Source organism: Microsporum canis, genomic scaffold (genome assembly GCF_000151145.1).
Source record: "Microsporum canis CBS 113480 supercont1.2 genomic scaffold, whole genome shotgun sequence".
NCBI lineage: Eukaryota > Fungi > Ascomycota > Eurotiomycetes > Onygenales > Arthrodermataceae > Microsporum > Microsporum canis.
In genome coordinates, this window is record NW_003299168.1 from 2,634,092 (window position 1) to 2,659,634 (window position 25,543).

General features: G+C 46.6%; 8 protein-coding genes across 8 annotated transcripts; 4 read left to right on the plus strand and 4 right to left on the minus strand.

Annotated features, from left to right (window-relative positions):
- Positions 1–582: 582 nt before the first annotated feature.
- Positions 583–1,324, minus strand: MCYG_02445 (conserved hypothetical protein; the record flags this gene model as incomplete). The annotated part of the gene is made up of 4 exons (XM_002849465.1): positions 583–683; positions 748–1,064; positions 1,095–1,265; positions 1,299–1,324. 4 exons carry the CDS (start codon positions 1,322–1,324, stop codon positions 583–585), a joined length of 615 nt encoding a protein of 204 aa, XP_002849511.1.
- A 103-nt stretch (positions 1,325–1,427) lies between these two features.
- MCYG_02446 (conserved hypothetical protein) lies at positions 1,428–2,978 on the plus strand (the record flags this gene model as incomplete). Its single annotated transcript, XM_002849466.1, has 2 exons — positions 1,428–1,757; positions 1,812–2,978. 2 exons carry the CDS (start codon positions 1,428–1,430, stop codon positions 2,976–2,978), a joined length of 1,497 nt encoding a protein of 498 aa, XP_002849512.1.
- A 258-nt stretch (positions 2,979–3,236) lies between these two features.
- On the minus strand, positions 3,237–5,627 carry MCYG_02447 (conserved hypothetical protein; the record flags this gene model as incomplete). Its single annotated transcript, XM_002849467.1, has 1 exon — positions 3,237–5,627. The coding sequence occupies one exon, from the start codon at positions 5,625–5,627 to the stop codon at positions 3,237–3,239; it is 2,391 nt and encodes a 796-aa protein (XP_002849513.1).
- A 913-nt stretch (positions 5,628–6,540) lies between these two features.
- On the minus strand, positions 6,541–9,997 carry MCYG_02448 (uncharacterized protein; the record flags this gene model as incomplete). Its single annotated transcript, XM_002849468.1, has 2 exons — positions 6,541–9,768; positions 9,836–9,997. The coding sequence occupies 2 exons, from the start codon at positions 9,995–9,997 to the stop codon at positions 6,541–6,543; spliced, it is 3,390 nt and encodes a 1,129-aa protein (XP_002849514.1).
- Positions 9,998–10,606: 609 nt separating this feature from the next.
- MCYG_02449 (1-phosphatidylinositol-3-phosphate 5-kinase FAB1) lies at positions 10,607–18,171 on the plus strand (the record flags this gene model as incomplete). The annotated part of the gene is made up of 2 exons (XM_002849469.1): positions 10,607–17,985; positions 18,051–18,171. 2 exons carry the CDS (start codon positions 10,607–10,609, stop codon positions 18,169–18,171), a joined length of 7,500 nt encoding a protein of 2,499 aa, XP_002849515.1.
- Positions 18,172–19,496: 1,325 nt separating this feature from the next.
- On the minus strand, positions 19,497–21,199 carry MCYG_02450 (conserved hypothetical protein; the record flags this gene model as incomplete). The annotated part of the gene is made up of 3 exons (XM_002849470.1): positions 19,497–20,797; positions 20,933–21,099; positions 21,162–21,199. 3 exons carry the CDS (start codon positions 21,197–21,199, stop codon positions 19,497–19,499), a joined length of 1,506 nt encoding a protein of 501 aa, XP_002849516.1.
- Positions 21,200–21,858: 659 nt separating this feature from the next.
- MCYG_02451 (mitochondrial 37S ribosomal protein MRPS8) lies at positions 21,859–22,371 on the plus strand (the record flags this gene model as incomplete). The annotated part of the gene is made up of 1 exon (XM_002849471.1): positions 21,859–22,371. The coding sequence occupies one exon, from the start codon at positions 21,859–21,861 to the stop codon at positions 22,369–22,371; it is 513 nt and encodes a 170-aa protein (XP_002849517.1).
- A 914-nt stretch (positions 22,372–23,285) lies between these two features.
- MCYG_02452 (trehalose transporter) lies at positions 23,286–25,036 on the plus strand (the record flags this gene model as incomplete). The annotated part of the gene is made up of 2 exons (XM_002849472.1): positions 23,286–23,603; positions 23,678–25,036. 2 exons carry the CDS (start codon positions 23,286–23,288, stop codon positions 25,034–25,036), a joined length of 1,677 nt encoding a protein of 558 aa, XP_002849518.1.
- Between the last annotated feature and the right edge of the window lie 507 nt (positions 25,037–25,543).

The window sequence follows — 25,543 nt, forward strand, 5'->3', positions numbered from 1 at the left end:
CGTCTGGGAGAGGACGCTGACTTAGGCCAGGGCGTTGACACTTTGTGCGGTCGTCGTTGGGAGCTGAGGAGTTTTGAAGGATAAAAAGTAGCTGATGCAGTTTTGTTTTTAGCTATGGAGCAGTTAGTTACAAGTAGATCTCCACAAACATACCAAGGTACCTAGATAATAAATTTCATATTTATATCAGATACATAGTAATATTTATCGAGAGATGTCTACTAAGTTGTTAAGAGAGAATAATAACTATGTATATGTAGGCAGCGAACAAACCTCTCGGCCAGGAGAAATTTATGTATACGCCGGTGATGACAAGTTTTATCATCTGCTCTGCTAGCTAATACATAGGAGGAGGTTCTTTGATCATTCGTTTATGTAACTTCTATGCTTTTATAGCTTACAGTCGATATCAAAACCACTATCAAAGCTCAAATATGGTCTCTTCCATTTGACAATAGCACCGGTTGAATACAACTAATACATGAAAACTTCTGATCCCATTAAGCCTTCAAGTCATGTATATGCGACTGCCTACATAAGCTGCAGGCCATGCATCCAAAACTACATAGTCTTAGTTATTAGTTATCCTTGACATCCATATAGGTTGACATACATATAGACACACCCAATTCCATCATTTATCCTCCATTGCCAATCCTCTTTCTCCCAGGGTGAGTGATCTTCTATAAATTAAAGTCCATCTCTTCGTACGCGGCCACTTAAAGGGGGTCTATCGAGTTGCTAGACGTTGAAAACCAGCTTTTCGAAGAGCAGAGCGAATAGTATAAGCCCCTACACCAAAGGGGAGTTTCTCTGCCAGTTCATCAAAGGATAACTGCCTGTTCTTTAGGCTGGCGCAGACGTAATTGACGAGGATTTTGACCTGCTCTTCGGAGAGAGTTGGAGGCCTCCCAGTGCGCTTGCGAGGAGAAGGAACACCTTGTTTGCACGTATAGTAGACCTGGCGATAGGTAAGACCTTTGGCCTTTGCAATTTGTGTATAACTGAAGCCATGTTCGTGGAGAGTGAGGACTTGGAGGCGTAAGTCGCGTGTGAGATAGGGGGTGCGAGCCATTGTACAAGTGTATGTAGATTAATTCGTGACCCCAAACACAGCAAAGACAAAAAAAGTTAGGTATGGAGATATTAAAGGCGCGTTATTTTCGCCAGAACACGTAAATAAGAATCTCATCTTCGAAATCAGCGCCGTGTGAAGATATTTATGGCTTGCAAGGGTGTTTTTTACATGACTTTTTGTCTCTCCACTCTTGGTTGTTGTTGTCACTTTCAGCGCTTACGTGATGAGATGAAATGAGGCAGCCATCTATCGTACATAACACGCTTGACCTTTTTATATCTAAGTAAATGACGGGTCACTCGCATTTATTAGCATCAAGACAGCTAGTCAGCGATAATACCTGCGCCATATGCCTTGTCAAGACGCCTTGGGACCATCTCGCAAACGACAGGAGCCTGAGGGACCTCCCGACCAACGTCCATCGAAAAGGTCGAAGCTCGACCAGCGCTCAGCGTACTGGGATAATCTGTCGAGGATTTGGTTAACGAGGGACGCTCTCGAAGAGCTGGATCGACGGAATAGAGCCACTACTCGAAGTGCATACTCACACCGGTCGTTTACTCAACAGTCCCAAAGGCATCGCTACCAGACGCCTGCCCTCGACTGTGAGCCCGAGGTCCTAGGCAAGATCAAAAGCCTCTCCAGACACGGGGGGCCTGACCTGTCTGACCTTAGGAATGTATGTAGTTACTATGCCACGTTGGTTCTTAGTTGTGCTGACGCTTGAGCTTAGTTCCCAAATCTGAATAGCCCTCATTATCAAACAATGAGCACAACCAGCTCAGGGCGCCTGAAGCGACGAGCAGAGACTGCTCCAGAGAGCAGCAACAATCATACCAAGACTGCAAAGACTACAAGTACTTCGGCATATAACCGGAACTTTGAGCAAAAATTGATTGATTATGGTGTTTATCCTGATGGCTACGAGTGTCCTGATGGCCGGGTACCGGCAATGCCAAACAACCTTGATGAGATAAATGAAAGACTTGCCCAACGGCGGCCTTCTCTTTCGCCATCAAAGTTTTCTGAGAGCGAGTTTCGCAAATTCAAACGAGCAGATACAAATGCATCTAAAGAAAAGCCAGTGATATCCACCGTTATTCCAACTATTGATGGTGATATTAGTGATTCGAAATGTGTAGGAGGGGACTACCCATTTGGCAATCTTGCTCCTCTAACAGACGGTACACTGGCACATGCAAAACCAGACCATTTCTTTGGTGCTCGCCCTGAGCAGCTTAACCCGGAAATCCGTGATAAGCTTTGTAAATTTATTATTCCGTCAACACAGACCTCTCTTCCGATGCTTCCAAACTTCTTCCTTGAGGCGAAAGGCCCTGATGGTTTACCTATAGTCGCTACCCGGCAAGCTTGTTATGATGGTGCACTTGGAGCACGAGGGATATATAAACTGCAATCGTATAAGGAGAAGCCTATTTATGATAATAACGCTTATACTATAACGTCAACCTACCAATCCGGTCAACTCAAGATTTATACAAATCATATCGCTGCCCCCCAAGATAGCAATGGCCGTCCTGAATACGTTATGACTGAATTAAATGCCTGGAGCGTGGCTGGGAATATAGATAGTTTTCGACAAGGAGTATCTGCATATCGAAATGCGAGGGATTGGGCAAAAGAACAGAGGGATAGGCTTATAAGAGCTGCAAACGAAAGGCACATGCAAGCTCAATCTGAACCTCCCTCTGCGTCTGAACATGAGGCGATTTCTGAGCCAACCGTCGTCCTGGACGACTCTACATCGGCAACATCTAATGAAGCTGAGTTCCAAGATGCTGTTCAGTGGAGCTTTGCACAGCCAAATGATAAGGTTGAGGACCTTCGAGTAAGAGCCGAGCCAACCGACAGTAATAGCCGCAAGTCTCTCCCAAATTAAGTTATTTGCCGTCTGCACGAAGTTCAGTATTAAAGCGGAAGTAAGCTTCTTTGAAAATAAGAATATAGAGTGGTTGGAGATATAAGGTACTCTACAAGAGGCTGAGCCTTGGCCTTAGTAACTGAATGATATAGAACTTGAATTATCTATAAATGATAGTCCTGGGTGGATATTCTATTACAAAAGAAATATTCAAAAAGAGAGTGTTGCACCGGGCTAGTATCCCCTAGCAGATGTGAAAATGTATGATAAGATCCATCACGCTCGCGGAGAGATTGGAGAAATAGTTGGCAATGCTGTTGCAGGCTTGCATGCGCTTGAAGGGAGTGAATCAGACTCAGACCATCCTTCTTCCTCGCCCACTACAGAGACGCCGCTGTCTGGGCACCGTCTGCGTTTCTTCCCTCTCCCAATCTCCACATTCCTAAATCTGCTCACGGTTTTTGGTGTTATGGGCTCGCTTCCAAAACCGTTGAAGGAGTGCCTTAAACTGGCCATGGCGCTGCCACAATGGCTTGCCGGAGCGTTATCCTGTCCTAACAGTTGGATTCCTTGCTGCCAATCAGCAATAGCCTTCATAGCCTCATTCTGCTTCTGCTGGGTTTGCCGGATTGCGTTCCAGGATATACGTTCCATGTTTTTGAGACGTTTCTCTAATCGAGACTTCTCTAACTGCAACGTAGCGTTTTCGGCCTTCATCTCGCTAAGCGAGGTTGAAATAACGGATAGTCGAACGTTAAGTCCGCCGACTTCTTTTTCGTGCTCGGCTGAGCGCTCTTTAACGGCTTTCTCTAGAGCAGCGGTAACCTGTTCTTTCTCCGTTTCAAGAAGCTTCATCTTTTTATTGAGCTCCATGACTTTTAGATCGCGCTGGTGAAGAGACGATTCGATAGATTCGGTCATTTCTTTCTCTCTCTGAAGACGACTTTCAAGCTCATATATCCTTGCCTTGGAGAGGTTCCCTGCATCCCTCATTCGAACGTTTAATGCTGTCAATTTCTCCGCCTTCTTGTTTGAGGTAGCTACCTCATCCTCCAGTTTTGAATTCAGTCTCTCAAGCATGAGCAAGTCTTCCCTATACTTGCTCAAGGCATCTTGCAGTCGGGATTTATCCATTTCTTGTTCTTTCATGTCTCTCTCCATACTCTGGAGCTTCATGCGCATGTTCAACGTATCCTCAGCAATTGATTCAACGTATCTTCCCAATTTACTATTTTCCTTTGATTCTTGCTCTAACCGAACTAGAGTTGCATCGAACTGTTTTCGCAATGCCCTTTCACGATCTTCACCGCTCTTAATTTGATCTCTGGCCTGTTTTAGCCCATGTACTAAGCGATGGATTCGATCTACCAAAGCGTCGATGATGGCCTTCCAATTTGATAAGCTAGCGTTTGCTGTTTCTCCCGGGATCAGCCTCTCAAGTTCCATCCTTGCATGCCGAAAACCAGCTTCGATATTGGCAATAATCTCTGTCGCGCTGTCTCCATCAAAACCATGGCTAGAGAGTTCGTCTTGCAGATCTTTCACATTCTGGACCGCTTCTGAAGCCCTGGTAGTGGCATCTTGCAACGTTGTAATAACCTGTTTCGCCAGATCAGGTGGCGGCAAAGCACTAGGCTCCTCTCCGTCGCTATCCTGGGTAGCACCATTTAAAGATCCTGCGAGTCTTTGCCATTCCTCGAACAGGTATAGCTGATCTCTATTTTTGTTGTCGAGTTCGCGAGTGAGCTGATCGATCTGAAATTGTGTGTTTGAGCCAGAAGCAGTCATTGATTGTACGGCAGGTCTAAATGTTGAGCAAGGTGTGCTGCTAGCGATAGGCGTCCAAAGAGGGCTGTTTGATGCGCTATAATCCTCGTCCATCATATCGCCGTCAAGCATGTCAGCAACATCTTTACTCATGTTTGGGCAAGGAGTCAACAACGAATCTTCGATGGGATGAGAGTTCTGTCTGTCACTCCTATTCGGCGTCTTGCATGTGCTGTCCTGGGTATTGGAATATTGGCCGTCGATTTCCATCCTTTGGTTCCGCAGAGACTCAATCTCTTCTTGCAGTTGTCTCATCTGCTCGTCCTTTAGCCTTTGGAGCCTTTTCTCCTCCCGTCGCCTCTTGTCAATTTCGTTCATTGCCTCGCTGAAGCCGAGTCGTTGTATCCGTCTTTTTGACCGGGGGTCAAGAATATCATGAAAACGTAAATACCGGAAAATATTGGAGTCGGGAGTTGACATTGCCTTCTCTGCCTGTGTCTGCCGAAGCTGGGAATAGACGGCTGGGTCTGAATGGCGCAGACGCGTGTCCCGACGGCTTCCATTACTGTGTGATGTCCGCCCTGCAGCATCACCTGTCTGACTGGCATATATCCTAGTTCGTGATACTATTGGAGTTAATCCGGTTGATAAACCGTTTTGTTCTTGGGTATTCTCCAGTTCATCAACATGGTAGCCGGGATCCGAGAACCGAACCCTCTTAGCCCTTGAACGACGGGGAGTCTGGGTTTTGCGCGGTGTACATGGCGCCTCTCCTAGTGAGTAACCTGCCACTGATTCCTGTACGGAGCTCGATCTCTCCCTGGGAACGGCAAGTCCAGCGTCAGAGACCTGGCCACCAACTGGCGGACCGCCAGCTCTGCTACGTAGTCCGGGACGCATAGAGGATAACCACCGCTCGTACGTCTGGAGAAGCTGTAGCCTGCTTGCTATCCAATCTGGCTGTAAATATTTTGTCAGCTGTTTTTTGTCCATGGCTATTTTTTATACATAATAACCATGGTTATGTTTGGGTCAGGTAGTAACATATAGGAACAACCTCCTCCTTTTAATAATAGACTCCAAGAACAATGGACTTACAAAGGGAACAAAAAAGATGGCCTTACCAGAGTGTTCGAGTAGCCGGGACAAGTATGTATACACCCACGTCTAACTTGGTTGTAACAATGTAAGGCCTTGTTTGCCCCGATTCAGCCAGCAAACGTTTAAGCGCGTCTGTGAAGAACCAAAGAAGTAAAATAAAAAAACAAGTTAATGATCCTTCACTCCAGGGAATCGGATGCAGCAGTGAGACAAACGCAAGAGTATATACACCGAGTTACATATCATCGGGGGTCGCTCTGTTATGTATCATCAAAACACATATAAACGAACCTATGGCAAGCAAGGATCAGCTTGGTCTCGATGAAAATCAAAACATCAACAAACCTCCTCGAAAGCCCTTGGCAACAGCTTCGCGTGTCTGGCGTTCCTTAGCTCGTCTGTGTTTATGTGCAGGAAGACGCGTTTAGCTCGTACAGGGTAAATAAACAAGCCGAGAGCTGAGCGTCCGGACAAGAGGGGCCCCTTTTGACTCCTTTTCTTCTTCCCGTTCTTCTTCGTTGTTCTAAAGCCGCAACGTTCCAGGCGTTTTGTGGCTTTCATGGGAGGCAAAAGCCATCTGCATTTTCGCTCAGGAGTATGCCGGCAGTTTAATTTCATCCGTCGTTTCTCCATCAGTTGAATAATTAAGCTGAATGTGCGTCACGGTGGATGCTACAATCGCGTAGAAATAAAATTGTCGAGTAATAAATCTCTAGAATTTAAACCCCATGCTATCCATCTTCCCTCCCTTCTGCTGCTGTTTGCGAGAATGTATTAAAACGACCCCAGCTTCGTCGACTGGGACCAAGCCGAACTCGCTAGGAATCCGCGCATAATCCCTCGAAAACTTCTTTAATGACGTATCGGGATTCTTCCACCATGTAGAGTCCGCCAATGCACAGTCCGTTTTATCCTTGTTAGCACCATCGTATACTTTTCTATGCGACGGGAGCGACGGCGCGGGCGGTTTCCGAGGGACAGATGCCTTGGGCTTAGTTGGCGAGCTTGATCGTTGTATGTTAGAGAGAGGCCTTGGAGACTTTGGACGAAGTTTGTTGGTCGAAATACAAGCTATATCCAGTTCGGCAGACGGTTCCGTGTCAGGTCCATCGTTCAGGCGAGCAGAGCTGGATCGATGCAAACGGCCGCGTACAGCGTGGAAGACATCCTCTCCGTCGTCATCATCTTCCTCTTCAAAAGGGGTTGCCTTTCTTTTTATTAGCTTATTGGCGTCTACGCGGGAGTATTCTTCATCGCCCAGTTCGACACTGGCCCTATCATGCAGGTGGGATACCTCTGCGTCTATCTCGATGGCTTCTGGGCCTGAATCTTCGCTCTCCCATTCCCGTAATCTGGGCTTGCATGGTGACTCTGGAATGACGCGCGGTAAGACAGAAGGTGGCTCGGGGGTTGCATCTGTTTGGGCATTGTCCTCGCTGTCGCTATCACCATCCCCTTCGCCCTCCGCCTCTATGACTACTGCCTGTAGATTCTTTACTGTTAAATTTCGCCTCTTATACTGTGGAAATTTGGCGTGTTTGTCAAAATAGCCTTGGTAGGTGTCGGGGGTTTTCTGTCGCCGGTGGCACCTTTGTATGTAGTTTTGATACTCAGCCTCTTCACGGGCAATAAAATCATCCCACAGCATGGACTTTTTCATTATACCCTTGTTTCGAAGTGACTGAAGCCTGCAGCATGCTCTCCTAAAACCCTCCAAGCTACCGGTATAGGACTTGTATGCCTGTTGAAATTTGTAGTATATCTCCTCTGTCTGAGAAGAAAATGATACTTGGACAAAGGACCTTTTGCTTTGGCGGATTGACGTACTTGCACTTGTTTCCGATATTCTTGGAACTTTCTGAGGAGATGACGACTGGGAAGGGGATTCATCCAATCGCTTACGCTTCTGATTAGTTTCATGAAGATTCACAGGGGGGAAGGGAGCCTCAATTGACTGAAGCACGACCATATCTTGACTAGCATTCTCTGAGGAGGACTTGGGGACCTGCAGTACGCTCGGGGGAGCCTTATGGCTAGGAGAGTCGATATCACCTTCAACAGGAACCTGGGAGGTAACCGTCGTCCCATCGTAGTTTGACGAGGAGCTCTGGGGTATAGAATTACGAATCGGGGATTCTAACCTCGTACTTTGGGCTGAAGCTAAAGGTGATTTCCTCCGAGAGTTTTGGGCAGTGACTTTTAAAGTAGTTGGAACTAAAATTGGGGTTGAGTCTAGAAGAGAGGGTTCGGAGTCATTGGTATTTCGATGATGAGCTGATGGCGTTTCTGGGCCATTTGGTGAATATGAATGAGGCTCTTGAAATTGCTGAGATAGTACGGTCTCTGTCACCTTCGTTGGCAAAGGCGAACGGTTGATTGGTTCTTCTCCCCCACTTTCTGCCATAGGAGACCCCGGAAGAACATTACCTTCTTCTTGAGTTGAGGTATATAGGTCTCGGGGAACAGAAAGTTCTATCTCCGAACCTTCATAGCTATCATCATCAGAAAATTCCTTGGTCTTTATAATAGAACTTAGTATGTCTGTATCCTCCGAGTTGGCGGGTATATCAGCTGGGTTTGTAGGGTCAGAGTCGGGTGTGCTCCTGTGGGACCTTGTTAATCGCCCCCTGGGTCTCCTTGGTGGGCTACTATCAAGGGGAACACGGGGAACTAGAGAGGGAGGCCATTGATCTAACCCTAACTCGTCATCGGGGAGTTGGCTTTCAGGTGATGAGGTTATTTCTGTATCGAGACTTGCGACTGCGTCCGCTTTCTGGGGAGTTGCTGTTGAAATAGATGCTCTAGCTTTATGCTTCTCACTCCATTCCTGTATAAGTTCAATAGGTACATAGTTTTGAGGCACGCGCATCCCAGTATTAGGGGTTATCCAAGAGTCAGCACTCTCAAGCAAACTGAGTTGAGATTTGGGTATGACTACATCGCGCCGGTATATTCGGCTCCAACCACTGAAGAAACCTCTATTGCTCCCTAGTTCTGGTTCAGGGTCTCCGGAGTGTGTTCGCCGGCTGAGCAGTACCGTGTCACGTTGGTGAGATGATATAGGCCCTGGAGAAGCAATTTTCTGGTAAGAGTGAGGAGAATTAATGTGTACTTTCCGCTTTGAACCACCGCTGCTGGACAATGGATATTCACGCGGAGAAGCCATTGTAGGAGATGGAGTGGTACTTCGAGAGCACCCTGTAACAGATATATGCTTTGATTTTGCTTTGACTGAACCAGCTACTGGTTTTATGTCAATTTTTTTGATCGCACCCCGAGATAATGAGCTTCCCTGTGTAGATGGGCTTAGTGGTTTGCTCTTCGTGTTCTCCCCTTTAGGTTTTAGATTAATCAGTAGATCTTCCGTTTTGGATTTTGGGAATGAAATGGAATCCTCGTTGCCTTGAGCTTTGGGTGTTTGTGCTACAAGATGTGTCGGCGCTTGTGTGTGCCACATGTCTTCCTGTGCTGAACTCGCATCGCCATCATCATCTGGCTCTGATTTTTCACGGTCGCAAGCATTATCGCTGCCGGGCAGCGATACTATAGACTTTTCGCCTAAATTGTCGCTACTACTATCATTTGGCCCGTTTAGTTCCCTCGAGTGTGTAACGCGTTTTTCACGGGCCCATCTGTTGCCTAGTTCAATAACAGCTTTGTGATGAAGAATATTTATGGGACTTCCACATATGCCGTCACCCTCGCAGCCTTCTACTTTCATTCCTTCAATATAAAGAGATATTTCTGGGGGCGCGGTGCGCGATTGTCCAATGGTAATATAGAATTTTGAAATCTTTAGGATACACCCCGTCAAGGTTTTTCGAAAATCCGAATTGTTTTCCCTGTCATAATTTAGACAAGAACTCTCGGAGAATATCGCATGAATCTTCGTGAACCTATCGGAGAGAAGCGCCCGGGGAACTGGTTCTTTAGCTAACCACTACAATCATCAGCAAATAGGTTAGCTGCTATGCTACTACGTCAGACATATAGAGGATAGCCAGTACCTTGACTAATTGCGCACATTTTGGGCGTTTAACAGGTATTCGGAAGTTACTTTCGTCATTAACGGTCTCCCCAAGCTCTTTGGAGCTGGATTCTTCAGCGTCAATACTCTGGCGTATGGCCGCTTCTACCAGCGGCTCGATCCAACTCCTGATCAGATCCATCCCGGTTTAATATGGCCAGAGTCAGAGAAACCGAATCAGAACTCATTTTGCTTGGAAACTGGGCAAAAGGCTGAAAACTTCATGTGTCTTTCGCGTTCATTTGATCTCGCTCGTTATCACTTCTCGCGCTCTGTGGAGGTCAACTAACGCCTGAGGTGTTGGTTAGCGCAGCCGCTAAACGCGCTTTGATGAAACTAGTCGCCGTTACATAATACGCTATATGGTTGGCTGCATGTGACGCCGTCAAAAGGTTTAGGCTGTGACGTTTTGATGTCAGGATTGAAGTTGAGAGAATCATCGAACGTTTCTTTTTCACTACAACTATTTCCTAGCCTATATTGCCGCCTATTTGGAGTATTAAAACTGGCACTTTGCGGTTTAACCTTCTGGTGTCGATTGTTTCCCGGAAACTCCGTCGTATAACCACCATCTAAACTTACCAATATAACGACCGGAGGCAGCATGACCGCCGTCATAGTTACCCCTACTGGTGGCTCCCGCTAACAACCACTACCAGCTCATTTCTTCGAGTGAATTATATGCGGTGGCACCTGTGAAGGCTATGGGTACTTCGGATTTGCTCCAGAATTCTCCCGACGTTTTTCAACTATGGCGTCCAATCTCCAAGAACCTCCAAGCCCCTCCGTATCCTCGATCTTCCTCCCACTCGGCAGAAGATCTCGGCGTGGCTCCCACACATCTATTAGCAGTGAAACTGAAAAAGAAAACTTGAATGAAGCTCTGGATCAGATACACAGCGCTGCCTCACAGTTGGGAACCCTCACGGTATTCAATGAATATACGAATCCTCCGGTTCAGTCGGTGGCGACTGACAACAAAGGACTTGTGGGAGACCTTCAAGGTGGACTAAGTGGGCTTTATAACATGTTTAAAGCGTCAGTCGGTGGTGTTAGAGATATGGTTGGTGGACCAACAAAAGCATCAGATACTGTCTTTCAGGAGGCTGGAAGTAATGATCCTTCAAAAACTCAAGTTGTCGGTACAAGACCTACAGATGCTTTATCTACCCATGTAGCCTCTGCACAAGCTTCGGCTACAAGTTCTCCTGTCCTGGGCACTTTTCCAATGCTCCCAGAAGGCAACGGAGGCAGCCAGCCTAAAACTTCGAAAATTTCCTCCAAAGCTGCGAGCGTCTCATCCAGAGCGTCAATATCGGCCAGCAACCCCCTAAAATCTCCGCTTTTACCTCTTTCGAAGGTGCATACACCTGCTACGGCAGATCCCACTGTCACCGAGATAAATGTGAACGCTGTCAAAGATGGACACCATCACCATAGAAGTAATTCTGGGAGTTTATGTTCTAGTTTGTTGATGAATTCGGATTCAATGACGGAACGTAAGGATAGAGCTCCTCATTTATCCTCGAGCCAAAAGTCACAGGAATCAACAATTGGCACTAGGTCTCAATCGCCTGTCCTGTTGGCAAAGACAGGAGGTGATACCTATAGAGATTTTCAGGAATCTGACCTTAGTCGAACAACTTTTCCAGAGCCTGAGTCTCATGATGGGTCAATATCTCCCAAATTATATTCAAATAGTGCGTCACGAAGTGGCTTATCGGAGTTAGACACTTCGTTTTATGTTAACCCACAGAAATTTAACCAGGCTGGAAGTACCCATGACGACAAGCTTCGCCGTAAAGATGTCTACCCTGAGGATTCCAACGTATCGCTTGCCATGGATTCTGGACCAACGTCTGTTTCAAATAGTATATCGAAATTTGATAGTTCAATAAATGATGGAAACACTATCACCACATTAGACACATCTATCTCCATTACTGACCGTGGAATTCCATCGACTCACTCATCCAAAATCTCAGTGAATGCATCTCGAGAAAAATTACCGCCGCGGGTTAACCAACCGCATCTGCCCAGATTTGTGTTTCCCAGTATGGCATCGTCAGAATCGTCCCAGGCAGCCTCTACTACTGGCCAAAGCCCAAAAAGAAATGACCACAAGGAGGCCGAGAAAGCGAATCAAACAAGCAGCTATCCATTTTACCCACGATGGGGCCAGAGTGAGGCGTATACTGGAGTCAAAAACAAACTGCTTAGCAAGGAGTTCTGGATGCGTGATGAAAATGCCAAAGATTGCTTTTATTGTGGCGAGCCGTTTTCGACCTTTAGAAGGAAGCATCATTGCAGAGTATGTGGTCAGATCTTCGATGCGAAATGCACCACTCTTATCTCTGGGTCATCATTCGGATATTCTGGCTCCATACGGGTGTGCAAACCATGTGATGCGGTGATAAATGCACCAAGGGACGATTCATCCGACTTTTCTGGTGATGAAGTTCGTAACCCGGTGGTTATTAATACCAGAGCATCCGAATCCCACGGGAATAATTTCGGCAGTCAATCTACGGGGGAAGACGATGCAGGCTCTACTGTATCACAGCCTTTAGGTCATGTACTAAAAACCCCTACCATGGCGATACCTGCAACACGACGTACGGGAGATGGGAACCACAGGCGCTCGGCTATTCTAGAGATTGACTCAGACCGTCAGCTTGCACGGCCGACCTCATCTAAGTCGATAAAATCAGGGCTGAGTAGGTCTCATTCCGTTCCACACAAAAGGCACCATTCAAGGACGCAATATATTCGCAACTTCAAGCCCTATCATGATGAGAGAGCACCATTCCAACGGCGTTTTGGAGATGATGTAGTTGGTGACAAACTACCCGCGTTTCATCGAGATAGTATTATCGACCCGGACTTAGCCCAGTACCTCTCCGATGACGCTTCAAGCGAAGACGACCAACCTAATTTATTTTCAGTTGTTGGTGAAGGTGCGCTGTCCCGAAGTGGCGGAGATAGTGAAAAAGCCGCCTTTGGCGGATTTCTTGCTGCCGTTAAAAAGGGGCGCTCTCGTTTTGGTGACAAGAGTGGATTGTACCTTTCTCGTGACGGAGATGATGGGAGCATCAGCAGCTCTCGGGCTGTTAACCTGCCACGTTCGGCAAGAAGGAGGAATTTGAGTGTTGCAAGCAGTGTTCACCAAAGACTATCTCCCCGAAATTCAAAGGAAAACCCATCTCTACGCCATATACATGACCTTAGCGCCCCTACGTTTGCTATTCCTACAAACCCCGCAACCAATGGGTTTAAAATGACAAGGAGCGCCTCTATGAGAGGTGCCGGGGCACCAGCAATTGAGCTCAATAAGGCCAGTTTAGATCATGTACGCAAACTCCTGCGCCAGCAATTACGGGATACATCGGTACCAAATTTCCAAAGTTGGGAAACTGCACTTCTTCCAATCCTGTTAAAAGCCACAGATGATGTCGAGCCTGATGTACAACGTGGTGATGATATGGATATTCGGCATTATGTTAAATTGAAAAAGATCCCAGGGGGGCGCCCTAGCGATACAGCATACGTCTCCGGTCTGGTATTTACAAAGAATTTGGCCTTGAAAAGCATGCCGAGAAACATCTCGCAACCCAGAATTTTGATTGTTACATTTGCCCTGGAGTATGCACGTCAACAACAGCACTTCATGAGCCTAGAGCCTGTTATTCGTCAAGAAAGGGAGTTCCTTGAAAATCTTGTTAACAGAATAGCAGCCTTGAGTCCTAATTTACTGCTGGTTACAAAACATGTATCTGGTTTGGCTCTTCAATTGCTAGAAAAAGCGAACATAGCTACGGTCTGTAACGTCAAAGAATCAGTCGTGGAGGCTGTCTCGCGTTGCACACAAACGAGAATTATAACTTCCATGGATCGTCTGGCTGCGTCTCTGTCATATACTGGTTATTGCGGGAGCTTTGACCTTAAAACATATGTTTATGGAAACCGGAAGAAAACGTACATGTACATCTCTGGCTGTCCGAAGGAATTAGGCTGCACTATAGTCCTTCGTGGGGCTAATAACGATGTTCTCATGAAGATAAAGCGGATTACAGAGTTTATGGTCTACGTTGTATACAACCTGAAACTTGAAACCTGCTTAATGAGGGATGAATTTGCGAAAATCCCATCCTCTCCTTCTACATTGACTGGATCTGGGCAAAAGAGTTTACAACAACCCGATTCACGGCCGGCCAATAACGTTGCTTCTTGTACTGCAGAGGATGAAGCCGCTGGCACTCCCGTAACAAGGATCGAAAGCTCTGACAACGAATTGTCAATAGCTGAGAAATCGATGGATGTTGCGCCTACACAGGTGCAATCAGACGATGCTGATGTTCCTGCCCCAGCTTTCTACGAGGATATGGTTGAGAAACATCAGGTTAAAATTTTATCTGCATCTCCTTTTGTGAAGTTCCATCAACCTTACCTCCTCATGCGCGCGAGAGAGTTAGAACGTCAACTCGCCTATCTCAAACGCCTTCGTGACCAAGATTTCTCCCAGGAGCCTACCTTGGATGAGAAATCAAAGTCAGAAAAATTTTTCCTAATCACACCAGAGATGATACATGAACCTCTGTCCGGTGCATCTAGTAAAGTCAAGGAAGTAATTCATGCCGTTCATGATGCTGAATATGACAGAGCATTACATCACTATCAAACTCAAAAAAGGCAGTGGGAGGCATATATATCGGGCAATATCAACCTCTTTGACCCATATGCCCACCAAAATATCGTGGTATTGTATAGCTTAGTCTGTACAAAAACTTCGATTCCCTGCTCTGGCCCTGATACATTTGCACTTGGATTCTATAACCAATATGATAGTGATAAAATTTTTGAAGCGGACTGCACACTTGGACAATACGTTGAAGATCTATGCCATAGTGCTAACGCTGTTTGCACAGTGAATGGTTGTGAGGAACGAATGTTCGACCATCACCGTCAATACGTCCACGGCGAGGCACAGGTTAGCGTATTCGTTCAGCCATATCCATCAAAACTTCGTGGTCTTCAGGATACCATTTTAATGTGGAGTTGCTGCAAGAAGTGTGGTAATGAGACTCCAGCTATGCCAATGTCAGATAGTACCTGGAGATATTCATTCGGGAAATATCTAGAGCTCTCATTCTCCAGTGCCGACTTACATGCTCGAGCTGGCGTTTGCCCTCATGATCTACATCGGGACCACCTAAGATATTTTGGGTTCAAGGACATGGCCCTCCGGATACATTACGACCCTATCAATCTGTTGGAAATCATTGTACCTCGTCCAAGGGTTACCTGGAAAGTGGATAAAGCTCTAAGAGTCCGCAATGAAGTTTACATCGCTGCAGAAAAGCGGGTGAATAAGTTTATGGCGTCTGTCAAAGCACGTCTTAAATCCATAAATGTTGATAGTGTTATGCCTGAAATTGCACAAGCCTGCCAACAAGAAGTTGAAGCACTCAACAAGCGAGCCAACGACGATCATGCTGCCCTCATCAAGCAACATCAAGCACGGTACATGAACACTCGATATTGGGAAGTCATCCCCTTGAACACCGTTATTATCTCAACCCAAGAAAAGGTCGTTGAATGGGATGCAATATTTGCTGAGTTTGAACGAAATTATTTCCCTTCAGAGAAAGATATCAGACGATTGGCGACATTGCAATTGAAGAAAATATTTCTCGATAGAGATGTATCAGTCACATCGCTAACAAGTGAAGATTCCGGGGCGACAACGGCGGAAACAGAAGAGGACGTGGCAACACCTTCCGGCTCTCCGCGTCTAACTAGAAGGATGACATTATCTCCACAAGAAGCGAAGAATATGTTAGCTTCTGTGGTGGAAGAGCATACAACGAAGCCGATGAAGCAAACTGAAATTGAAGAGCTCAATCCTCAAACCCCAACACGAGGCACTGATTCCCAACATGCTGGTGACTCATCACCTTTGAAACCCATAATCGCATCTGAAACCGAGTTTCGGCATTTGGATTTAGCCATCCCATCAAATTTGGTAGAAAAATTGTCACCCCCAAAGGCGAAGCCAGATGATGCCGATAAGAATTCATCTGACCCAGCTCCTGGCGCTGAACCCGTAAACCCCTCAGAGAATGAACAAGAGATTCCAAATGAGCTTCATCGGAGTGCTGAAAGTACTCCAAATGGTCAGGATGCCCCAGATTCTATCCGACGTCCATCTGGCTTGCCGCGTCCCCGTGATAGAGGACTCAATCACAGCTTCAGGGCAAAGTCTCCTCCCCTAATGAGAGCACAATCACAGCCAGCACATCTACAGCAACAGCTCTCCCATCCAACGTTGTCCCAAGATAAGTTCCCAAAATCCACCGGCGAAAGAGCACCTGAAATCAACAAGGGAACTTTTGCGTCTAAAAGACAGCGTTTTTCAGATCGGCTGAGACTAGCGGGTTTAAAATCTCCCAAATTAACTACTGGCCCTTCTTTAATACCTCGTTCAGTTGCGAAGAAAAACTCGCATGTATCTTACCTCACTCGCCATTTTGAGGAGTTAAGTCTAGAATTCCAAAAGGAACGAATTATTCAGAATCATCGGCGAGCTGCACAAGGTAAACAATCTCGCGCCTATCCAATGGCGTCCTCCAAACCAATTGTTGAGGTGTACAAAAACGTTAGGGATGCAGTGGAAGAACGTGAGCCTGGGGACGAAGAATTTCCATCCATTGCACCCATAGCGATAGTACCAAAGGAACCCGTAGTTCCTGCAACAGAGTCTACCAAAAGCGTTGAGCCACCAGCTGCTAGGCCTCATACCCCTGATAAAAGTACCCAGGAACCCCAGATACCTGATGAAAACTTGCGTGAGGGTGACCAAAATGAGAAAACCCTTTCTGGAGGAGAAGGCGAAGACGAACATAGTGATGGTGAAAAGACCTTTTTAGACGACGATCGGAACATTGAACCAAACGACGATGCTGCTCCGTTATCTCCAGATGAGATTCCTTTGGATCTCAAAGAACTTCCAAAACACGAGCGAACTTCCTTAGTCAAGATGCTCACAAACTTCTGGGCTGAGCGTTCTGCAAGTGGGTGGGCTCCGTTAGATTATCCACTAAATGATTCTGATCATGTCTTTGCGGATTGTGATATCATTGTCAGAGAAGACGAACCAAGTTCATTAATTGCCTTTGCCTTAAACTCTGAGGATTACCAACAAAAGCTAAGAAGTATCCAAGAGCAGAATGAGGCAGGCGATCCCGTAAACGTTGGCACTGAACCTGAAGTTGAACAATCGTTGCTTCGAAGCACGGGTACGCATCTAAAATACCAGTTTCAGGAAGGTCAAGCCAAAATGCTTTGCAAAGTATTCTTTGCTGAGCAGTTTGATGCTCTTCGCAGGAAATGTGGTGTAGCAGATCGCATCGTCGAATCGTTATCTCGGTGCATGAAATGGGATTCCAAGGGCGGCAAGACAAAATCTCTCTTCCTCAAGACGCTGGATGACCGGTTTATTCTGAAATCACTCTCGACCATAGAAACCCAAGCCTTCTTGAAATTTGCACCAGATTACTTCCAGATTATGTCCGAGGCCCTATTCCATGAACTTCCATCCGTGATCGCAAAAATGTTTGGATTTTATCAAGTAATCATAAAGAATCCGACAACAGGGGTAGAATTCAACTGGTTTTTGCTTATTATGGAGAATCTGTTCTACGACCGTACACCAACTCGAATATTTGACCTCAAGGGGTCCATGCGCAACCGCAAAGTTCAGAGCACTGGAGAACGAAACGAAGTTCTACTTGATGAAAATATGGTGGAGTTCATCTATGAAAGCCCGCTATTCACCAGAGAGCATTCAAAGAAGCTGCTTAGCCAGAGTGTTTGGAATGACACCCTATTCCTTGCACGGCAGAATGTCATGGACTATTCTCTTATGATCGCTATCGATGAGAACAAGCAAGAAATTGTGGTTGGTATTATCGACTGCATTCGAACGTATACGTGGGACAAGAAGTTGGAGTCTTGGATCAAAGATCGAGGATTTGCTGGAGGTGGTAAAAACCGGCCCACAGTCACCAGCCCTAAAGAGTACAAGAGTCGCTTCCGGGAAGCAATGGCGCGATATGTCCTTTACGCTCCCGAGTAAGTTTGGCTATCCCATCTATCCTGGCCATTTTGTCTATGAGAGTGCTAACAATTCCGTGTAGCTCGTGGCATCAGTTCCATGTTGTCGACCCTAATAGACAACCCCTGAAGCTCCAGAACCAAAGCAAAAGTACTGTTGCGTCGCAGAAGCAACCACTAGATGCAACTACGCCTCAGCAATAATGGCGTTGCTACATCTGTATACCCCTTTGAATACGATTGATGACTTAGTGACTAGCATATACACCAATTCCTTTTTTTTCTACGTGTTTTAGATTTTGTATAACGGCACAGAAGTGTTCTCGCGTTCCCAGCCATTCAGATTATGGTATAGTCGTATTTATTAACAATTGGTTACCCTATTTGCTACCCCAATATACACATCATGTACACATTATTAGCCAGCCAGCCTAAACACAGACCTGGCATTTCTCCTCCTATTATATCAAAGTCGCCTTTGGACATTAAATGGAATCTATACATGAATATAAAATGGACTCTGTCAACATCCACCTCCACCACCTCCACCACCGCCTCCATCACCGCCGCCACCACCCCCGCCATCACCACCACCCCCGCCCCCGCCATCACTATATCCTCCACCGTCGAAGAAAGTATCATGGTGTTTGCGCTTTTTCTTAGGATAGCTCTGGCTGGTCTTTCGATAATATTCTTTTCGTTTCTGCGGGGGTGGTGCGTACTCGCGGTCTTTGGACGAGAAGCACATTTTGATATCCAATTGCTCGTTAATCGGCTAAATATGATCGTACCGCCAATAAATGCAGCTATTTTAATAGTGTTGATAGGATTGTGACCTGCTTCAATTAGTTTATGATTGAAAGACCCCTCTCCCCCTATTGGATAAGGGCTACTGTACCTGATGTGATATTTTATATAACTAGTTGGTTAAGTGGATTAATATAGCTTTTTTTGATAAAATATTAATCACTTCTCTTAGTTCTTTTAAATGTCAGTGAAATCATTATTGAGAACAGGTGCCATTGTGTGATCTATATAACTCTCCCGATCAAACAGTTATACTTTTATGATCCAGCTAAGCGCTCAGCCGCAAAATGTTTCTCGAAGGATTACCACAGCCCCCTTGCCCGGTGTATACGAGACCACGCGGCTTGCTTTGATTGCCGCCACCATTGGCGGAAGGGCTATAAGCCCCTCTACTGCGTAATATATCGCCTGCCTTGTCGCTTGAGATCTGGCCGTTGCGGCGCTCTTGTAATGAAAATAGGCAGAATGTTAATTATCGATATGTAGGATGACAAAGGTATTTGCTAGGATTAGCAACGGGAGTATCTGCGATGATAAGCTTAGACAAGGAATATTTATTCCCCCAAAAATATTCATTTAAATTAACACGCTTGCTGGATGAATGCCTTAAAAAGACAAAACGCAAAATAGGATTGGAGGTAAGTAATCGTGGGTTGTAATAGAATATCAGCCATATGTCACCAAAGATAGTAACGTCATCTCAAACCACATATTCCTATTGGTTATATTCTGTTTTCCAATTTTTTGAAGAGCTTGTTCACTCCCTTCTCCATACGCATTGCACTACTGCCAAGTTTACCGTATTTGGGAGGTTCATTCCTATTTAGCGGTGGGGCCTGGTTTGATCCTGGGGGAATATACACCTGATTATGTATAGCATATTCATTCTGTCCAGGCTGCTGCTGCTGTTGGTGTTGTTGTTGGTGTTGTTGCTGGTGTTGTGGGTAGTTATATGCGTATCCACCGGCAGAGTGCTGAGAAGCTTGTGATTCACGCCGGGCAAGATGGACCTGATTTTGGGCTAGAGGTTGTGTAAATTGATTCACGGGCGGCGATCCGAAACTTTGTTGGCCATATAAGTGTGCATTGGGATCTTGTGGAGGCGGTGCGAAGGTTGAACCGTAGCTTCCACGATGGCTGGCTGTGGTAGTTGGAGGAGGGTTTGGGGGGGCGCTAGCAACAGTTGGGGGAGGTCCAAATGTCATGCCACCGGGTGGAGGCTGACCTGGGGTATATGGCTGCTGATGAATACTTGAAGGCGCGGGTGAGTATGAACTTTGTTGACCTGAAACATTGCGAGGCTGCATATTGGCATTGTTGACATTCCCTACACCATGAGGCTGAATAGGTTGGGGACTCTCAATTTCACCCGTATGGGGCTGTGTAAATGTCATTCCCATGCCAGGTGAAGAAAGTCCGGTACCCACAGCAGCATCCGGTGGCGGGGGTGTCGCCTCACGGTGCTTTATAGGCTCTGGAGCCGGGGGAGCTGCGGGATTATAAGGAAGGGGTGCGTATGCTGTAGGTGCGTCTTCCTTTCCAGGGGCAGACGAGGTTTGGGGTGTGGTCTCATCTATCGGGCTGACAGGCTGGGTCACAACCTGCACATTGGCGGGTAGTGTAGGAGGTGTTGGCTGCATAGCTGGAGGTAGCGGAGGTGGAGGAGGAGGGATGTTATTTATGGTACCAAATCCACCAGGAGATGATTCCGTTTTAATCTGCTGGTAGCCAGGGTCCGATATTGCGACCTTCTCCAAATTTTGTACCACAGCGCTCATTGGGGCATGCTGAGAGATGGATGGTTGAATTTGCTGTATATTCTCCAGTTGGTTAGGGGCTAATAGCCTTTTCACAGTAGCTAGAAACTGTCTTGCATCGTCCAAGGTCCAGAAATATAGATCGAGGGTATGTAAACGGAAATACGACATGCTCCTATCCGCTGGATTCATCCATCCTAAGCGCCACTCATGCTCACTACCACTATGGGCTGAAGGGTGCCCACCCATACTGTTTTGACATCCATCTACCGTAAGTGTGAAGAGAGTTGGGAAGGTATCCGAGGTGCGTAGGTGGATGGACGTTAAGGCTGCTAACGGTCAGAGCATGAACCGGAACTCTAAACCTGCTCATATATATATATATAAAATAGGCAACCTACAGCCGTTAAAGGCGTCCTGATCCCGGGTCCCCGGGTTATTTGCAATCTCAATCCTCGATCCCCCCTGAATAGGGTTATGATAGACGTAGAGGTATGATCCCTTATCGAATCGATGATGCGAAGGATGCGGGGATGGGGCAGTGAAATAGTAATGAACATCCGCAAACCTAGTCTAGCATCAGTAACGATTTCCTATCATCTCTTTCAAGCAGTTTCTTTGGTCACCCACAAGGTCAGGAGCCGTTCTTCACCTGGGAGGGGAGGCATTTTCTGGGATTCAGCTAGTAGATGGTCTGCCTGGAGGTGATAGTCACTGAAAAACAGAGCTTCCCATAGCACAGCTATCAGGACAGACAGCAAGGCTAAGGAGTAAAGAGGGAAGAAACAGCAAAAGGGAGAGCGAGAGAATCTTGTCTTTTTTTTCTTTGCTGGTTTCTTCTTCTCCTTTTCGTTGCCTTAACCAACCCTCGTTTGCGCAGCAAGACCTCTCTAGCCAATCAGAAGACGTAATCCAAACTCCAGCGCCTAATTGCATGATTAGTCAATTATTAGTCATAAGGTTATTCGGATTAACGGGGAAATAAAATTCCGTCGATCTCAAATTTGTTTCTTGGATTCAAGGATGGAAGTTGAACGAGGGAGAAGAAGGACGACAGAAAAACACAGCGGCACGACGGGAGATACCTCTGCCAATTGCAGCTTCAAGGTAAGGGATTTGATGTGACACTCATGCATAAAGCACAATTACTGACCTGGAGCCTGACTCGCAGGGCTTTAGGACGTTGCCGAAGCTGTTTGCCCTAGTCGACATAATTTATTCATAATCGCTATTTGAGATTTGAAGGGCACGACTGGCCGCCGAAGAAATCAGTGTTTCTTCTTCTTTTTCTCCGGAGACCGCCACATTGCGGACCATTTAATTAACGATGTCGCTCGTCAATCTCGCACACGTCTGCTCACACCTTTCAAATGCCAGCAAGGCTCGATTGGCTCTGACGTCCATTCCGAATTCAAACCTCCATCTCGCCCTTTCGAATGCCCTTGTCGAAGCTGGATTCATATCGTCTGTCGTTCGGGGCGGGCCGTCTCCACCGCCACTACACCCTTTATTGAATACGCCTGCAGTCAACGATGAGCTAGAGCCCATCGAGCCAATTACCCAAGCCAACATTGCGTCAAGAAGGCTATGGCTAGGACTTAAGTACTGGCAAAGTCAGCCGGTCCTCAGCAAACTATCAATGGTCAGCAAACCCACGCGGCGGATATACGTGGATACGGAGGCTCTACGGGATATTATCAGAGGGTCAAAAAGCCACACAATCGCTGGGTTGAGGAACCCTGGTGAATGCCTGTTCCTTAGCACAGATCGTGGAATACTAGAGTCCCGGCAGTGTGTGGAGAAGAAAATAGGAGGGTTAGTTCTCTGTCGTGCTGTTTAGGTGGGTTGTATCATACGCCATGGTTTCTTTCTGGCATGGGAATGGAGTTGATGGATTGTGTATATAGATCACTTGATCCACCCTTTCAGTTGAATGTACTATTATATCTCTCTCCCGGAGTATGCCACATCTTTATATATCATCTACGGTCAGACTAATTATGCGCTGCACTTTTCCATGGTTTCCTCTTTATAAGACGGGGACAGGTAGACATAACGACAGAAAGAAGTTGCACGATTTACATAAGGAGGCACACGATCCATCCAAACAGCCTGAAGCAAGATTCAACCCCAAAGCACAACTCTTCCCATCCAGCCCTTCTCCATCTATACATCCTCCAAACGACTTCGGCAATTGGCTTTTTGGTCTGGGCTTACAAACGTTTGATTGGCGGAACTTTTTTCCCTCCACCTCAAGAAAGCCAAAGGGCTGCGACTACGAGAACCCGAAATTAAAAGGAAAAAAACATTCAGTGGGCACGAGTCGAGATCATATCCGGAGCCTCAGTGATATGGACGAAGGACAACTCGAGAATGTTCTCTCTTACATCCCTTCCGCCGAGTCTGGTCTGATGATTTGAATATTATCCCCTTCGTATTTCCACCAAGCGCGGCCAAAGTTTTCCCCACCCAACGAGCTAACGGTTCCATGTATATAAAGCTCTCCAGGACCCTCCACTCAAGTTGCGCTCGCGTGGCCCTTTATTTTTCAAATCCGGTTCAAGGATAGCAGTGGCGTGGTTGAACATTAAACATATATACGAATACCACCTTCCTGGTGCCGGCTTGAAGAATATCGGTTCCTTCGAAACACACCTGCCCCCTCTCGGCTAAGGCGAAGACCCCTGAGGTCGTGCATCGCGGTCATATTAAACCTGCTCGTGAGGTCTCCAGATAGACCATTCTTATGCTGAGATGGCGTCTGAGAAAGGAATTGACTTAGCTGGCGTTAATGCTGTTCGGGCGTCCGGGTCAGAGAGTGATAGTGACAATGCGGCGACAGCTGATCTCTTCCTGAATGCAAAGGCGGCAACGGATAAGGAGCACAAAATGACGCTGCTACAGGGGATAAGGCTCTATCCAAAGGCGGTCGCATGGAGCATTTTGATTTCCACCAGTATTGTCATGGAAGGGTACGATATCAGCCTGATAAGCAACTTCTACGCTTTCAAGCAATTCAATGAAAAGTTTGGAGTACAATTGGAAGATGGTTCCTATCAAGTTCCAGCACCAGTATGTTCGTCAGAGTACCCTTTGAACGTACATAATTGGAAGCCAATATACTGACCACCATTCGCCTTCTCTAGTGGCAAGCTGGCCTCAGTAACGGTGCTGCTGTTGGAGAGATATTCGGGCTATTCCTGAACGGATGGTTCTCGGAACGTTTTGGTTATCGTTGGACGATACTGGGATCCCTCGCTTGGTTGGCTGCCTTTATTTCGCTCTTCTTCACTGCGCAAAATGTACAAACTCTCCTTGCCGGTGAAATTCTGTGTGGTCTTCCGTGGGGCGTATTCCAGACTCTGACAATCACCTATGCCTCTGAGGTGTGCCCTGTTGCGTTGCGTGGTTATCTAACGACGTATGTCAACTTTTGCTGGGGTCTTGGGCAGTTTATCGGTATTGGAGTGATTAGGTCAATGTTAAATCGAGAAGACGAATGGTCTTTCAGAATACCTTATGCGCTACAGTGGATGTGGCCACTACCGCTTGCAATTGCAATCTACATGGCCCCGGAATCGCCATGGTGGTTGGTTAGGAAAGGCCGCATCGCAGATGCCAAACGCTCTCTTCTCCGGCTGACTAGTCGGAATGATGAGACGGGTTTTAACGCTGACGAGACCATAGCCATGATGCTTCATACAACCGCGTTAGAGGCTAACATTACACGTGGAGCCACCTACTGGGACTGTTTCAAGGGAACAGACCTTCGGCGAACGGAAATCGTATGCATGGCCTGGGCGATGCAGAATCTTAGCGGAAACTCCTTCTCTAATTATTCAACCTATTTCCTAGAACAGGCAGGATTATCACCTTCGCATGCTTATTCGTTTGCTATGGGACAATACGCAATTAACATGGTTGGGGTCTTTGGTGCTTGGAGCCTAATGACTCTAGGGATTGGCCGGAGAACTCTCTATCTTGCCGGGTTATGTGGGCTCTGCGCTATGCTGATGGTTATGGGCTTTCTCGGCCTGGTGCCACAGTCACACAGAAACGCGGGATCCCTTGCTACTGGGAGCATGATGATAGTCTGGGCTCTGATCTACCAGCTCTCCGTCGGCACAGTCTGCTATTCCCTCGTCTCGGAGCTCTCAACCCGAAGACTACAAATAAAGACTGTCGTGCTAGGCCGAAACTTGTACAACATTGTCGCCATTATCTGTAATGTTTTGACCCCGTTCATGGTCAATCCTAGTGCCTGGAACTGGGGTAATTATGCTGGCTTCTTCTGGGGGGGTGTCTGCTTCTGCTGTGTCGTCTATACCTTTTTCCGTCTACCTGAACCACAGGGTCGTTCTTTTGCAGAGTTAGACGTCCTATTTGAGCGTAAGATTAGTGCTAGGAAATTTGCATCTACCCAGGTTGATGTTTTCAACGAGGAGGTGGCAGCCAATGTCATCGACGCCTATAAAGAGAAAGACTCAGGACACGCTGTGCCATAGGGCTTTACTTGGTTTGGTTTTGCAGGCTGGAGCGTTGGAGCGTTTGTTACCTGTCTTTTCTGCATGTCCATTTCATAGCCTGTTTATCATATACCCCCATGCCCGCACCTACATAGTTACAATTAATGAATGAACGTATATCACTCTCTGACTGCTCTTCTTGCATATGCCTTGTATTTCGTTGTTCGTTGATTATTCAACCATTAAGCCAGACTCCATCTCATGGTAACGGCACGGAATCTTGGATTAATATACTTGGGAAGGCCCGAGATTGGTGTAAACGACCTTATTACAACCTTCTGTATATGCTGAGAAGCAACTTCTACCAGAGCTTCACAAGGGCAATTCGAAGTGTCAAATAATAGGCATTACACTCGGCGATGCAACATTCCTCGCTGATCCTACCGTTTAAACCATGCAATCTCTCAGTCTCCAACTTGCTTCTGCCCAGTTTTATTGGCTTTCACCACCGCCAGGTAGCAATTGAAGCTGCCACCCAACACCTGT